General features: G+C 34.3%; 1 protein-coding gene across 10 annotated transcripts in view; it reads left to right on the top strand.

The window, feature by feature from the left end:
* The window catches only part of LOC131579529 (sodium channel protein type 1 subunit alpha), a 63,198-nt gene that overhangs the window by 26,418 nt on the left and 19,680 nt on the right, over window positions 1-17,100 (top strand). For 8 of the 10 annotated variants that reach the window (XM_058839615.1, XM_058839611.1, XM_058839609.1 and 5 more), the window contains exons 14-20: window positions 551-724; window positions 1,332-1,688; window positions 2,406-2,888; window positions 5,726-5,843; window positions 7,129-7,283; window positions 9,881-10,054; window positions 12,585-12,707. In XM_058839615.1, coding sequence (XP_058695598.1) covers window positions 551-724; window positions 1,332-1,688; window positions 2,406-2,888; window positions 5,726-5,843; window positions 7,129-7,283; window positions 9,881-10,054; window positions 12,585-12,707 — 1,584 coding nt within the window. The remainder of the gene's footprint in view (window positions 1-550; window positions 725-1,331; window positions 1,689-2,405; window positions 2,889-5,725; window positions 5,844-7,128; window positions 7,284-9,880; window positions 10,055-12,584; window positions 12,708-17,100) is intronic. The other 2 variants (XM_058839612.1, XM_058839613.1) reach the window with 1 other exon arrangement.

Here is a 17,100-nt window from a genome sequence, read left to right as displayed (position 1 = left end):
TTCTTGCACCTCAGTACATTATCATCTATCTCAGTTGCTGTTTCAACTGAGATAGATTATAATTTATTATATTTATTCATCTGGTATAAATAATTGCAGCTCTGTTGAACTGAATGGCGGGTCATAACAGGCAAGAAGCTGCTCCCCTGTAGTCTTAGATTTGGCCTTGTTTGTAATTTGTATACCAAGAAAGAGCTATATCATATAATTTCTTGGAAAGCCTTCTGGCTTATGTTCTGAAAATCAAATTTGGGACATTGTTTGTACAGTACCTGAGAAAGTCTATATCCTTAGAAAGTTGAAACTGGATTTTAAATGTTATAAAACAGACGTTTATGTAATTAGTTTAGTATCAAATTTAGTTAAAAGAAAAATTACCTGGTATTGTGACGCTTGTTAAGGGAAGGTGGGCATAATAAATCACTACAGTAAATGTAACTACTTTTAAGTATTGCTTGTGGATAAGACATAGCTTGAATTAAAAATTTAAACAACTAGATCTGGAGTATTATGTTTCACCATGGAATAACAAACTGCCCTTTGAACTCAGGTCTTCACTGGAATCTTCACAGCAGAAATGTTTCTCAAGATAATTGCAATGGATCCTTACTATTATTTCCAGGAAGGCTGGAATATTTTTGATGGTTTTATTGTAACCCTTAGCTTGGTTGAACTTGGTCTTGCAGATGTGGAAGGACTGTCAGTTCTTCGATCATTCAGACTGGTAAATACACTCAAATTGTACTGATTTTTCAATATGGCTTCATTAGAATAATTTTATTTTTGTTTTAAAAATTTACTTGATGTTTGCCATGATACTGATCCCGAGGACAGTTTCGTTAGCACAAATCTTTACTAATTGTGGTATCTTACAGTCTTCAGTGGGAACTGATAGAGATACAAACAGATAGCAGTGGGTGACCTGGGCCTATTTCCAATGTATCCATCATATACAGACACTTCAAACATCTCGCTATGCAGAAATAAATTGACTCATTAGAGTTTGTGCTCTGATTGACATACGAGAAATAGATCTCTACAAATACTAGTTGAAAAGTTGTCCATATGATTTTAAGAGGTGAACCCTGGATTTTAAGTTCAACTCAGTAACTTCTTTGGCCTGCAGTAAAAGTTATGCTTTGAGAATATCAAATTACAATTTTACCATTTTTTCTTGAGGGTGACTTCCATCTTTGTATCTTTAGACAAGATGATACCCTCTGAAAAGTCCAACTAAAGCCATATTTTGCATCAATGTCCTTCCACAAATTGCGTTTAATATATACTTGTGTCTTTCTGGTTCTCCTAACAATATTTTTCTTTCCTTCCAGTTACGAGTTTTCAAACTGGCAAAATCTTGGCCAACACTAAATATGTTGATAAAAATCATTGGTAATTCTGTGGGAGCTCTGGGGAATCTGACCCTGGTGCTGGCCATCATTGTGTTCATTTTCGCTGTGGTTGGGATGCAGCTGTTTGGGAAAAACTACAAGGAATGCGTCTGCAAAATTGCAAGCGACTGCGTGCTCCCTCGCTGGCACATGCAAGATTTTTTCCACTCTTTCCTGATTGTATTCCGAGTGCTGTGTGGAGAATGGATAGAAACAATGTGGGACTGCATGGAGGTTGCTGGCCAAGCCATGTGCCTTACAGTCTTCATGATGGTCATGGTGATTGGAAACCTAGTGGTACGTAATCAAAGTGTTAACAAAAAATGATTTGGCAAGTGTCAGCAAGAGAACGGTCTCAGTCCTGAAGTGAATTAAGTGCTCTGGCTCTGCTTCAATATAGCACTTAAGAAGCTGGTTTCAAGAAATGCTAAAAGTTAAGTTTAAGAGCTTTTTTGGATAGAAAACAAAATATTCTGCCATGTCAAAATCCTGATAATGTCAGAATGGGCACTTAAGAATGTGGCTAATTTCTCTTTTGGCTCTTTGAAAATATTTTGTGCTCCAAATAATTTTAGTTTATGGGCTCTTTATAAACCATTTGCTGTGGATTTTTTTTTATTATTTATACCATATGATTGGTCACCCGAATAATCCAATTTCTGTTATGTGATGGGATATATTAACCTTTGTAATGATGCTGAACAGTAAATCTGATAGCTTAATTTTTAGATTATAAGGTTTGAGACCAAAATATTTATATACTTTGGGAAATTAAAGATACATTTACAGATATTAGTCAATTGTACAAATATTTCTCAATAGTTGAGCAGGACTTAAGCTAAGTGAACTAAGCTTTGTTTTTATGGAGAAAAGAAAAAATTTTCAGGATACATTTTTGGTTATGGTGAATTACTGGGATTTTAGTCTTTAATGTCACTAATAGGACATTTTTAATAAAATAAATGTTATTTTTTTAATAAAGTCTAGAGCATATATTTTTTTATCTTTCTGCAGGTACTGAATCTATTTTTGGCCTTGCTCTTGAGCTCATTTAGTGCAGACAACCTAGCTGTGACAGATGATGATAATGAAATGAACAATCTCCAAATTGCTGTGGCAAGGATTCAGAAAGGCATAGATTATGTGAAGAGAAAAGCACGTGAATTCATCCAAAAAGCCTTTGTTAAAAAACAGAAAGCTTTAGATGAAATCAAGCCACTTGAAGATTTAAACAACAAAAATAGCTGTATTTCTAACCATACAACTGTGGAACTAAGCAAGGACCATGACTATATTAAAGATGCAAATGGAACCACCAGTGGTATAGGCACAGGTAGCAGTGTGGAAAAATACATAATTGATGAGAGTGATTACATGTCATTCATAAACAACCCAAGCCTTACTGTGACAGTGCCCATTGCTGTGGGTGAATCCGACTTTGAAAATCTAAACACAGAAGAATTTAGCAGTGAATCAGACCTGGAAGAAAGCAAAGAGGTATTTAGATATTTTTTACATTTCTTTCTGATCTTTTGAGGGTCTTTGTTAGATGGGATTTTGTTTGGTTGTTTGGGGTTTTATTGTTTCACTTTTCATAAGCCAGTGTATTCAATTCTTAATCATTTATTTTTATATTTCTTCATTGATGGGCATAAATGAGTAGATAAAGGAGGACTTAATTCTTGATAAACAAAAGTGAGAGAAAGAGTTAAAAATTATAGCCTTCAAGAGGAGATAGAAGGCCAAGTAATGGGAGACTCAACTACTCCATAAAAACTATATATGGTCCACATGGTACTTGTAGCATTCTGTAGGGGACAGTGCCTGTAGCTGCAGTGTTATTCCACCAGAAATTTTTGTTTGCCTTCTGTCACAAGAGTCCCATGAGGAATTTGGTACATCTTCTCACTGCCTCTTGAAAAAGCAGATATAAACCAGAAAGCATATACATGATTTATGTAACTCCTTTAGACATTCCTTTAGACATATGAATTCTTTTAGATTTTAAAATTGTCAGCTCTTCTAGACCTAGATTCCCATAGAAAGAAGTCTTAACCATACACTTGAAATTCACTCGGTTGTTAAAATTGAGAAGTACCAACAGATGAAAATATCTACTAAAGGAATGCTAAAGCAGACTACTGACATTAAGTCTTTTAGAGAACTCTAATTTTAAAAAGCATATTAAGGCTATAACTGGTCCATTATGTAACTTTGTATGCGGCTATTTTAGCAAAATAATAAATGGATTCACTGTCAGGATTTACAAAACAACTACATCCTCAATGACTTACTTTGTTGCCATTTTAGTCAAATTAGAAAATTACCTTTCCAGACACTTAAAAATATTAATTTTCATACTTGAGAAAAAACAGCCTTAACCAGGTAATTCCCATTTTGGTAGCAATTCAGTTTCCTTACAGGATAGCTCATCTTCCCCCTTCTGTCCCACAGTTGTACTGCTAACAGTGCTTCAGACACCAAATTTTAGGGTAGCTGAATTCTTTACCACTATCCCTTCACTATGTATAAGAGCCCTCTAGTACTCTCAGCAAAAACTCTGTGTTAAGCTAAGTGCAATTTTTGGATCCTCCTCCAAGAAAAGAAACCTGTACAAAACAGCTTCTCCCCATAGCAAGTTATTTCAAAGACAGTGTTGTTCCCATTTCCTAATTAAGATCTGAAGCATTAATAATTCTTTTCCTGTTAAATATTAGCTAAAATGTCTGTAATTAATTTGACTTTTGCTTATGAACCACTACAATAAAGGTTCTTAAAATTTCTTTCAGCACATTATGAACCACCCCCAGCATGAATAATTTCAAAATAAAACATTTGAACAAAGATCCTTTAGAGGAAAACAATGACTTATCATCTATTCTCCACAAGTACCTTCATGCTGTCCAGTCCAATCTTCCAACCCATCACATAGCAGACAGTCAAACAGAGAGACACCACCTGGTTTGTGACTGACCAATGGAGAATTGATCCTGTTTAGACTGATTCAGTTTAGGAAAGCTTAGGAAAGCTGTCTGCTGATGTGCTGCTACCTATAGTGAAAGGGTTACTTTTCATCCCATTGTAAAAGTACTATGACACTTCTGACTTATTACTACTACTGCTTTAGTGAGAGTTTTGTTGTTAGTGGTCGGGGTTTTTATTGTCCTCAATACCAAAAGGCCTGCTGCCACCTAGCATTGATGAGCCCAGGAGGAGGTTGTAGTGAGGTGGGGATCAGGCTCTTCTCCCAAGTAAGAGGAGATAGGATGAGGAAATTGCCTCAAGTTGCACTAGGGGAGGTTTAGATTGGATATTGGGGAAAATGTCTCCACTGACAGGATTGTTAAGCACTGGAATAGGCTTTCACCCAAGGAAGTGGTTGAATTGTCATACCATACCTGTGGCATCTGGGGACATGGTTTAGTGGTGGTCTTGGCAGTACTGAGTTTATAGTCAGTGTTCTATATTGCAGTTGTTTCATTATTTAGTTTAGCCATACATATTTAAATATATTTCTTTTAAAATTTTGGCCAAGTTTTAGCCACAATACCAATGAGATAGATTGCAACCATGTTCCAGCTACACATTACATGTTACAACAATTTTCTGATTGGTTTTTTCTGATAGGTTTTTTAGGATGAGAATTAGCTTAAGTGCATAAGTGCATTCTTTTTATTTTTTTTTTTTTATTATTATTTGATTCTTTTTGGGGGGGGTTCCAACTCATGCCTCTCTGTCTGTATGCTCATCATGTTGTTGAAAATTTGTTGATAAAACATAATCTGTTTTTTTATGGGCTTAACTACCTCAGCCTTATTGTATGCAGATTCTGCTTCACTCTCAGATAGACTTTGAGCAATTTTGATCTGGATTTACTAACCTCTGAAGTATGGCCTTCTCTGCTTTTTTCCCTCATTCCTCTGAGCTCCCATCTCATTTATGTAGTTATTTTTAGACTCTTACCTGATTTTCAGTAGACACTACAAATTCCTGTATATTTGTTTAAACTTCATTATTTCTATGTAGGTCAAGAAATCATTACGACTTATGACTTGTTGTGGTCATAAATCTTCTCAGGTTTAGCATCATTACCCACATTTTTCAGTTTAAACCACAATTTTATTTGAAGGCTGATCTGTTACTGATACACCTTCTGTTTAATAGATTCATACAGTGCAGGAGGAAAAGCAGACTATAAATTTCTCAGATGTTTATCAACAATTTACTTACATGGAATTCTAGAACATTCAAAAATATTGTCTAATTTACTTATTCCATAATCAAATAATATTTGCCTTAAAATTATTTACTGTGATGCTTCTTTTCCTTTACAGAAGTTAAATTCATCTAGTTCTTCTGAAGGCAGCACAGTTGATATTGGACTTCCTGCAGAAGAACAACCAGAAGCTGAACCTGAGGAAGCCCAGGAGCCAGAGGCCTGCTTCACAGAAGGTATTTGGAAGAAAAACACTAATAATAATTGTTAATAGAATTACAGAATCATTTTCTATGTAAGTTAACTATTAAGATTTATGAATCACATTACCCTTTTGTTAGTGTTTAAGCTCTGATTATTAGCAATCATACTTTTATTCCATAATATATTATATGTACACTGATACCACAATTATACTATGTATTGGATAAACAGTTAAGAAAACATTTTATTGGAAATGTATCTCTATTTTTAAAATAAGAAAAATACGGTACAGAAAGTTTTATTTTAGCATGTTTTTAAGTATTTTTAGTATGTTATGGTACTTTCAGAGCTTAGTTACAGATGATAAACACACTATTTAAAAATATTCTTCACAGATATCTAAGTGCTTTATAAAGTATACATTACTAAAACAGCTGTTTAGTGCTAAATAAAAACTGAACCTAGATGGTCTTGTGCAAAATGCAAAATGAAACTTCTACAAACTGGCAAAAGGAGAAGGTGGAGCCTTGTATGCCACCTGGGGACAAGAGCAGTCTCAGCTGGTGGTGATCACTTAATCTTTCATTCTTCCTTCTATTGGCCCACAATTCAATGGAAACACAATTTGGTCATACATGTTTTTCCAATGTCATTTCCTTGGGAGAAAACTTATGGATGTGTGCATGTGAAGGAGGTAGGGAAAGAAATAGTTTTTATAACAGTAATATAAGGATACAAATGCTATTTTTGGTATCTGTAAGCAAAAGTTAGATTCAGGCATTGGAGAAAAAATGCTATTTTCAGGTTGGATTACTTCTGGAAATGATAACAGGTCATTCTTTAGAAATTCACATTGAACTTGTAAGAAGCAGTACTGTAACAGTCTAGGATTTGTCACAGAAAATACTATTATTTATTGCTAGTATTTTTCTACATAAAAGTCAGCAGCTGAATCATAAAAGTGTGGATAAATTAGGGGCACAAGTTAGAGAAATTAGCTGGTACTGAAAAGCCCAGAACTCAGATAAGAGGCTTAAATTTTTTCATGCAATGAATGCAACACTGTCTGAATTGAGTATCCTGAACAAAAGAAGGCACAGTTTAATATCGTTTGCCCATATCTTATACATAAACCTGTGTTCTGTAATTTGGCTTCACATTCAATGGACTTTTATCTTTTTGTGTGCACTGTATTGAGCACTTCTTGATACATTCTTCTCACTTGTTCATTTAACTATAAATTCTAATTGTCTCAATTAATGCAACCCAACAAAATCTCTTTTTTTTCCTCCTCTCATTACATACACTGTTCTAAAGGCTGTGTAAGAAGGTTCAAGTGCTGTCAAGTAAGCATAGAAGAAGGGAGAGGAAAGCAGTGGTGGAACCTTAGAAAAACCTGCTTCAGGATTGTTGAACACAACTGGTTTGAGACTTTCATTGTCTTTATGATTCTCCTCAGTAGTGGAGCTCTGGTGAGTAAAACATGAACAGAATATTTCCATGTTGTCAGAAAACTCCATAAAATTGTCTCTTCTATCGCTGTTTTAACTTAACACAATTCCATGTCTTCAAATGATAAGACTAAATTTTATTCAGGCCTTGGGAAAAATAGCAAAAACGGTCTCTTCTCAACAATATGTTGAAAAAAGAACAGACATGAGTGATTAGGAAGAGCCTAACTCCATTGCTGGAAGTGGCAGTAATATGCCTCAGGCAGGGAGAAACAACGTGAAGAAGACAACATACTAAACTCTCTTATTTGAGTGTGCTCTCTCCTTTCACGGCTGTTTACTGATGTATCTCAGGGAAAAGGACTGTCAGTGTTGAAGTGTTTGGAACTATCATGGCATAAACAGTTCAAAACACCTTGCAAGGGCCAGGGCTGGCTTGTGTAGTCCTATAAATCTTGTGTGCTAGATAAGACTGTGTGGGTTTTCTTGATTCCCTTCTAAGAATAAGAACTTATTATTTAAACTTACAATTCAGCTTCTACTGACTCATGTAGACTGAAGGGACATCTGCAAAAACATGTATTTGCTCTAACAAGCATGTAAAGGCAGAATAAAGGGAAGCAAACCATAATACAAATCTATAACAGCAAATGAAATCAAATCCTAATAGTATGTTTTTTCAAAAATACAAATAATGATGAAGAATAAAGGAATTGTAGATGAATTTTTAAATTAAAGTGAGCCTGTATATATACACAGAGGTGAAGTTTCTTAGGCAAACTATTTGCTGTAAGATAATGCAGAGTATATCTAGCATCTACCCTGATAGATTTAATTACCCTTTGGCAAATTACTTAACTTCCTACATAATAAAATAATAAAAGAATAGTGTTTCAAAATTCATAAGCTCATTAGACCACTCCCAACACTTTAAAATCCTGTTAATACTGTTAGCAGTTTATGATAATACCTTTCACTAGTTTCAGCTACATTTCTAAGAATCATTCTGCTTTTGTTTGGTCTAATATCAACACAATCATCAGAAAAACAACTTTTATGCAATACCATGTGACACCTTCCCTGTCATTTAAAATCCTCCAAATAACAAAAATATCAAGTTTATGCTATTGAATTTTGGTTCATACAGCTAAGTGAAGAAAATCTTCTGCAACTAGAATTTAATGAGAAAAGTAGTGGAAGCAGATCTGAAAAAGGTGAATTTCCATTACTTTATTTAGAGGAAGTTTGAGTTAAGATCCCACGGTGTTAGTACCTCATGCTTGTGAGCCAAAGATCATTCAAACGACATTTATTCTGTGAAAACATTTCGAAGACCACGGATTAGCCCAAACCTCTGGAGATGTGAGAGTCTGCTCTCCCTTTAAAGTCTTTTGTGATAGTGAAGAGATCTCTTTGTATCCAGCAGCACTGTATCCCATATTCACCCCAAGGCCATGCTCCAGACAAATCTCACTGCTGTCACCACCAGGGGCTGTGGCAGGCGCAGGCAGGGTGGGAGCTGCCTGCACACCCTGGCCGGGGCTCTGAGGCAGGGAGCAGACACACTGCTGCTGCCAGGAGCGCTGCTCGCTCAGCCTCTGGCATCACCCCTCCTGTACCAGTGAAATGGCACCTGCTGAATTCCCAGGGTTTGGTGCATACATCCTGTCAGGTACCACAGTGCCTGATGCAAGCAACCAGAATTATACAGATCCTGGCGTGATGTCCTGTATAGAAACATTAATCATTTGAAATGACAGATGTCAAGTGGTTCAAAAGCAGGCTCAGTAAAAATGAATGTTAGTATCCAAAAATACCCAAATCTTTGCAAACTAGCAGATTGTTCAGTTCTTTCAGCCTGATAAAATCAGTTGATCTCCATAAGAAATAACAGAATAACTGAAATTTGAAAGCAATTAAAGGAAGAACAAAGTTGAAGAATTTATGAAAAGCAGGAGCAATTTGTTTTTTCAATTGCTTAAAAATGAGAACACAAAAAGTGCAAATAACATGACAAGGAGCTCAGAAATTTTATGTATCTCATAAAATGTGAATAGTAAAGTGGGTAATTGATTTAGATAGATAATTATTTTAAGAAAGGAAGAATTTATTTTAAGATTTATAACTTAAAATTTTCAGGAAGTTGGAGGACTGAAAAAAGGTAGATTGTATTGTCATTGTCATGAAAATTTTACAGCTATGACCCTGGATTTTGAAGTTGGGTCTACCTACATACAAGCCAAATGATCTCAGTAAAATTCAGTTCAGGCACAATATTGGGCAGAATCAATTCAATTTGTCACTATGGAATATGATCTGAGAAGAATAGTTCACTACCAGCAATAAATAAATACATTTTAAACAATCTCTGACCAGTGGAGTGGTTGCTGTGTAATATCTGCTTCTTTCTCCTGTGAGCTGGAAAATATATTTCTGTAGGGAAAAACCAGGTATATACTGAGTTATCAGAAAAATAAGCATTAGATAGAAATTACATTCCCTTGCCTTTTCTTGAAGATTATTTCCTTTTTTTGTTGCCTTTTTTGGTTTGTTGTTTTCCAATCTGAAATATGTGTGGTAACAAAAAATAATCTATCTTTGAATGTTTATACTCACAGGCTTTTGAAGACATCTATATTGAACAACGTAAAACCATCAAGACCATGCTGGAATATGCTGACAAGGTCTTCACTTACATCTTCATTCTGGAAATGCTGCTGAAGTGGGTGGCCTATGGCTACCAAACATATTTTACTAATGCCTGGTGCTGGCTGGACTTCCTGATTGTAGATGTATGTAGTGCATTTCCTAGGTGACACTTTTATATTTAACTGGTAATTTTTAAACTTACTTTCTCTGCAGCCATAATATCTATTAATGCCCACTAGTTTACTTTTCAATTTGAGAAGTAAGCTAGCTGGAAAACTTCCATGTTTCTCTGTCTTTCACTCTATGCTTGCAGCACTGCCTTGCTATGTTGAGAGAAACTGGACGCTCTCCTGCTGAGCAGAAGGGCCTCACATGGTAGCCCCCAAGCTGTTAGGAGGTTTATCCCAACACAGCTGTTGAAAGAGGTCATGCTGCCCTGCATTGTGGCCTGGGCTGCTCACTCCCACCTTTGGACCCATCATTCCTCCTGCTGGCTGAATCCAGCATTTAGATGGGTGTCTGATCCACCAGACATTAGACCAACATATGAATCAAAACTCCTCTGGCAAGAAAATTAACATCATGTCCAAAAATTTCATATGGATAAATTAGGGCTCCACAAGGAAAGCAAGATACATCTCTAGCATTGGTAGTGTGGCTTAATTAGTATTGAAGTTCAATGAATACTAATGAGCTTGCAGTCCTCACAGGCATGTTTGAAATCTTCGCTGCAAGGGTTATCTCATAGTTCTAGCTCTACAGTACTGTGCTGTGAAATGGGAGAGAACATGTCCTGATGCATTGATACAATTATGGAGCATTTAAGAATATCCTAAGTGTGCCCCCTGGGAAAATACATTCTGTTTCTGCAGTTCATGAATTTCTGTGGGTGAACCTCAAATACTATGTTTTACAGAGTTACAAAACCGGAACAAGTCACCATATTTTGGTCACCAAATACAAGTCACCAAATACATAATTTCTGGTAAAACATATACAAAAACCAAGTATTGAACAAGCTCAGTTTTAAAATTAAGATTCTTTTGGTCCTGGTTTCAATGACTTAGAAATATACACTGAATAGACAAAAAGAGAACTTCATAAGAATTTATTGTCCCAAAATATTGCCAAAAATCCAACCCTTTCTCAATGTGTTCCCATCATACAAGGGCTAATCAGAGAATCAAGGCAATTAATTTTCATCAGTTTGTTTTTTTGGTTTTTTTTTGTCTTTTATGAGTGTTTACAACATTTTTGATTTGTGTACATTGTGGTTTAAATATATGTAGGATTCAACTACACATATATGGCTACAGATAACCATGTTTCATACAAAGAAAGTACCCACTCTTGGAAAACACTGTTCTTAAGTACTGAATTTCTCAAAATGGGTACCTACGTGACACCTACAACAAAAAAGCTTGAACAAGCATGCAAGCAGAAGCAGTTGTTCATTTTCTAAACTAATTTTCTCTAATATTTTACATTATTTAAAGCATAATATCCCAAACAGCCAACTTGTGAATGTGAAAATATGCATACATCATTATGTGAAGGTATAGTACATATTAAAATGTCTGAATTAGTCTGTGATAAATGCTGGATTTACACATGTGGATATTTTCTTTAATTTTCCTTTCAATCACAGCAGCTTGAAAGTTCATGTGATTGTGATATGATGAATGTGCTGGAAAAAGAAATTTAGATTTCAAAAGAATCGAGTTTTGTGGTTTCTATAGCTGCTGAAAAGTTCAGAAAAGCTCTTAACTTTTAAAAGCTAAAAATTTCGCATATAATGCTGTTTTTAAATATGAGCACAGTCCTAGAGTTCTTTTTACCTGATACACTGTTCTTTATAATCAAAGAGTACATGAGAACATTATGCTATTTTTGGCCCAATAAATAGTTAAGGAATTAGAACAGCATAATGAGGGAACATTTAGGGGAAATAGGAAACAAACAGAAGGTAATATTTTGGATAGGAGCCATTGCAAATGTGGAGAATGTGATACTTCGCACTGAGGTAATGCAGGGACATGGAATATTTAAAGGCCTGTCAAATTCTTCCACCTATGGAACTGTTCTTCTGAGGTCTTAGAAACAGCATAGTCCAGGTTAATGGCAGCTTGTAAAGCATATAATTTCAGCAGTCAGGTAAAAGGATTATTCAGTATAACTGCCTATATCAAAAGTAATCCTTTTAACCAATTTTCAGAGGAGCAATGTTGTTCTGTGACCCATGTGTAGTTCAACACAAACTTCAATCACTTCCCTTTCCATTGTGAGCAATAAAATGACATTATCAACCACAATTATTGATCCCAACAGTATGGTAAAACAAAGAAGAAATAAGACCAGTACTTAAATTGGTAAAAAAGAGAGATAAATTTAATTCAGTTTTTGTGGTTTTAAATGTCCTCAGATCAGTAGCAAAGGATGAAAGTCAGAATTACTAATGTTTTCAGATATTATTTATGATATTGTTTATTTACCTATTCTTCTTTCATACTGCTTCTTTCTTCTTCTTTTTTTTTTTTTTTACTTGAAAGACTCCCTATTCCTGAAGAAAGTGATCCAAAATTAGAATCTTCTAACGAAGTGTATATCTCACATCTATGGTATGTAAAGTAGAGTGTACAATATAATAATTTTTACTTTCCTGTTTTCATATAGGTCTCTTTGGTTAGCTTAACAGCAAATGCATTGGGTTACTCAGAACTTGGTGCCATTAAGTCCCTTAGGACACTAAGAGCTTTGAGACCTCTAAGAGCTTTGTCACGATTTGAAGGCATGAGGGTAAGACAACGTGAAAGTGTCTGAAACTATGCATGCATAGAAAGAATACATGCATGCACAACAAGGAATGACAAGTCCATGCAGAAAGGCTGCACTATCTTTTTATCGCATATCTTTTACTAACAGATAAGCAAAAAGCTCCATCCATTCACCTAAATCCATATGCAGTATGACATAGAAGTTACATTCATTAAGGTTACTTTACTTTCTAGCCAATCTCAGGAGTTTTTCATGAGTCTTTGAAATTGCCACCTATGAACTCTTTTAAGAGTCTTAATAATAAATTAAATGTAACAAAATTGTATTAATGTCTTTACCGATAAGCATATCACAATATTTATACAGGAATCTAATTTAGCATTAGTTTAAAAATATATTTTCTCACAGAAATTGAACTTTTTAATTTTTTCTTTATATTTTATAAACTCCCTTTAATCTAACCCCACTGAATTTCACTAGATGATACAACAGATATACTCATATCCGCTAGTGGTTTAAATCTATTTCTGAGTTTGGCTGATTTAAAAAGCAAGTCAAGTTATTTGATTCTTCTATGAAGTTTTTCTTTTTGTAAGGTAAATGCTTCTTTCATTTCAATTAATCTCTATTCAATATTCAATACAATGTATATAAGGTTATTTTTTTGCTACTCAGAGTAATTTAGAGGCCCTGCTTACTATTCATCTCACTCAAGAAGGCATTTTGACTTATTTTTTCATTCGTTTCTACCTTCTGTTCCTTAAAGCCACTGAATACAAACTAACTCTATATGCATGTCAATGAAATATGCTTTAAAAGAATGCTTTTTCCTGCGTCATGGAAACATAGGAGGAAACAATGCAAAATCTTTGGAAAAAAATTAAGGTTAATGAAGTCAAAATGAGGCTTTGAATTCTTTTCCTGAAATTGTATTTAACAGACTACCTATCTTCACTTCAGAATGCAGCAGAAAATACATTGCTAACCAATGATTACTAAATTAATGAATTTCAGCTTCATGCAGCAAATTGACTTTTAACAGATTTCTCCTTATATGAAACTCACGAAGTGATATTCAGCAGGGTAAGAGCTGGTCAAGTACAGAAAATGCAACTATTTGATTTAGCCATTTTCTCTTTGTCTTTCTTTGTACATACTGTTCATGAACATTCAGATAAATGTATGTGGTTTTGTGCAGAGAAATGTTGGGAAACTGCTGTCAGATTTACATTTTTAGTGATAATCTGGTCAGCTGCAGGAGGACTTGGAGAGCAGTACAGATATTATGCAGGGAGGAAAAAAATGCAGCTCTTAAAATTATATTGGAAGAAAAGGTCATTTCTAGAAGGATGTCAAAATTGATTGCCAAATGTTTTATTCAATTTTTCTGTATCTTTACATGATCACCTTAGTAAATTTTCCATGTACAAGATTTAGGATATTCATGCATAAAGAAGCTGTTATAAAGGTACATTATTACTGTTATTTGAAATCTATTTACTGCTTTCCCCTACTGCTTGCTGAATAACTGTGAAGCTCTGCCAGAAGCCCAATCATATGATAGAATTTCAGCTACACATCATGAATAATTCATGAGCAATTTACTGGTTAGGAATCACAGACAAGTTTGGAAAAGCAAATAGACTTCAGTTCTATCCTCCAATATTAATGACAGTCAATGAAGTACCTGATTCCAGTCACTTAGCAGATTTGACTGGCCAAATATATACAGGCCTTATAGTTACTACTTGCACTTCTGAAACAGTGTTGTTTTTTTTTTTCCCAAAGCACTTGGCAAGTATTCAAAACAGCTCACTGACAGTTGTTGGCATTATTTTATGAATGACTCACGAACAGTAAAAAGATTCAAATAATAAATAATTGACCAGCTCATAAGACTATAGTCAAATAGAAGTCTTCTCAGAAATCGAGTTCATTTCATAAGAATTCATTTTTAAGAGATTTTTTTCTCTGTCTGCAGAAAGTAAAAATAAAGCAGCCTTCTGGGCTTTCTTATATTGCCCATACCTCCACTGAGCTGTGATAAAACAGAGTTTTTATTCAGCATGTGTTTAAATTTTAATGTTTACTCATGTTAAAAACTGAAAAAATTTTGCACTTTGAAAATGTAAAATATCTTAAGTATTTCACAAGAGGCAGTGGATATACAAAGCTCTGAATCATTTTGTAAAACAATTTGCCAAGTACTCAATTACTTTAATTTAATCAATGTTTTTCTCAAACAAGTTTTTCATTCTGGTGAATTGGAAGAATGCAGAATTTTACACAATCAGTACATACTAATGACTATTCTGTTATGCCTAAATATGAAACATACTTCAGATTTTAAGTAACATTCTTAGAAATCTTCAGCTATACTCTTTAGTACAACTTAATTTTATAATTATGCTGTTTCATAATTCTCTTTCCAAAGTGAGTATAACATATATGAATCATTTGCATCAAAGCAGGGTACAAGCAATCTATAGCCTGTGCTTGCCTTAAGCACAGAAGTGAATTTTGCCATATTAAAGGCATTTAGAATATCTGCTAGTATACTGAATTTTGAGAAGTTTTAATACTTTCTATGTTGAATCTCAAAACCAACTCCACCCAGATGCTGGAAGGCAAAGTAAAGGATTGCTTTAATTTAATTTAAATTTCTGTCTCTTAGGGTTTATATTCTCATCTCAATTAGTGTATGTACTAAGCAGAAGTAGCTGCAAACTGAGATTTGAATATACCCATTGCTTTTTGTTTAGCTTTATAGTACTTGCAGTATAATGCTTTTGCGCTAGTTCTGAATTGGTATGCTACTTGAAAATGTAGAATACTGAGTACTTTTGCTTTGCTGAGTTAGATAATTAAGTGACAATAAAGCATGCATTTGTGTCTAACTTCACAAAATAAAGCATGTCATGCCGTGCTTGATTTATTAGAGAAATAGTAGAAGGCAGCAAACAATCTGAAATCCACTTGCACTTTCAGTTTTGCATGCCTTATGCATATTTCTGGCTGATGGCTTTAAACATTTACTGTATTTCAAATTTCCAGTCCAATTTCATAACTTTCAAAACTAAATTAGAGTATTTGATGTCTTAAATCTCCTCTAAAATTCAATGGCTATTCCTTAGATTCCCTTACCAGGAAAGTCGCAATGAGGCATTTTCAAGAGTACTCAAAACTTCATTAGTATGAAAGAAATATTTCTCATGTAATTGAGTTATAAAACACAGCATCAAGTGTCTGTCATTACAGATTCACAACTAATAACAGGCTATATATTTCTATTTCATGTAGGACACGTTTCAGCTTGGATGGGGTGGACCACTGGTTCCTCCCCTTTTCTGTATTGTGGGTACAGTATTTCCCCTCTTAATGTACCCTTAATGAGTACAGTCTGACTAATCCCTATATTGTGTATTAAGGGTTGAGAGGAGAGACAATCTTATCTGTAAATCCCAGTACCAGTAAAAGTAGAGTAGTAAAAGAAAAAAACACGAAAACGAGCAAATAAATATTTTTATTTAGAGTTTCTAGAATTATTTTTGCAGGAGAGAGGTACCTCAGCTATTTTAAGATTTTTAGTTGCTTTTTTAACTGAGATAAAAATTTGCTTTCTTTAAAAAATTGAATCTGGCTTTTATATTGTTTCGGAAAGATCTATGCTTTACCATGCTACTCAATTTATAACTAATATATTCAAAATAACCTGAAGAAAGTTTTGAATATTACTCTTAATATATTTAACACACTCCAAAATCCTGTGATCTGAGTAGTCACTACGAATATTTATATATATTTTATATTTTATATATTATTTATATAATTGCAGTTTAAGTTTTTGCATACTTTAAGACATCCTATATATTACATTGAGTAAGTCACGTGTATACACACAATATATATATATACAACATATAAAATCCCTCCTTGGAATCTCAATTCAATCTTTTTTTGTGCTGGAAACTAGTTTTCATAATTGTTTTTATAAAATGCCAGTAAGAGCATTATCTTTCTTGGGGTTTAAAAATGTCCTGCAGGAGACATGTCACTGATATAAAAATTTGGCATTCAGTAGAATCGTTAGCAAAATCCACGTAGAACTACAACCCTTGCAAGCACAAACTGCAGGAGGGTACCGATAGTGCAGGGATTTTTATAGCTTCAACGTAAATGATGCATCAGTATCAACCATGTTCAATGTAAATTTAGCATCTTATCTCACAGTTAAGAATTATATATTCACTCTCAGGGAAGTGAGTGAATATTTTCTGCAAATTTCTCTTAAAAATAGAGGAATATATTTTGTTGATCTAAACATCATGCACTTGGAAGGATTTTTTGATGTGATGTGATCTTATACATTACCTTTAAGTTTTAAGGAAATTCTATTAGATGTTTTGTGTCCCCT

Source organism: Poecile atricapillus, chromosome 5 (assembly GCF_030490865.1).
Source record: "Poecile atricapillus isolate bPoeAtr1 chromosome 5, bPoeAtr1.hap1, whole genome shotgun sequence".
In the NCBI taxonomy this organism is placed as follows: Eukaryota; Metazoa; Chordata; class Aves; order Passeriformes; family Paridae; genus Poecile; species Poecile atricapillus.
This window is presented reverse-complemented; position numbering and strand designations above follow the sequence as displayed.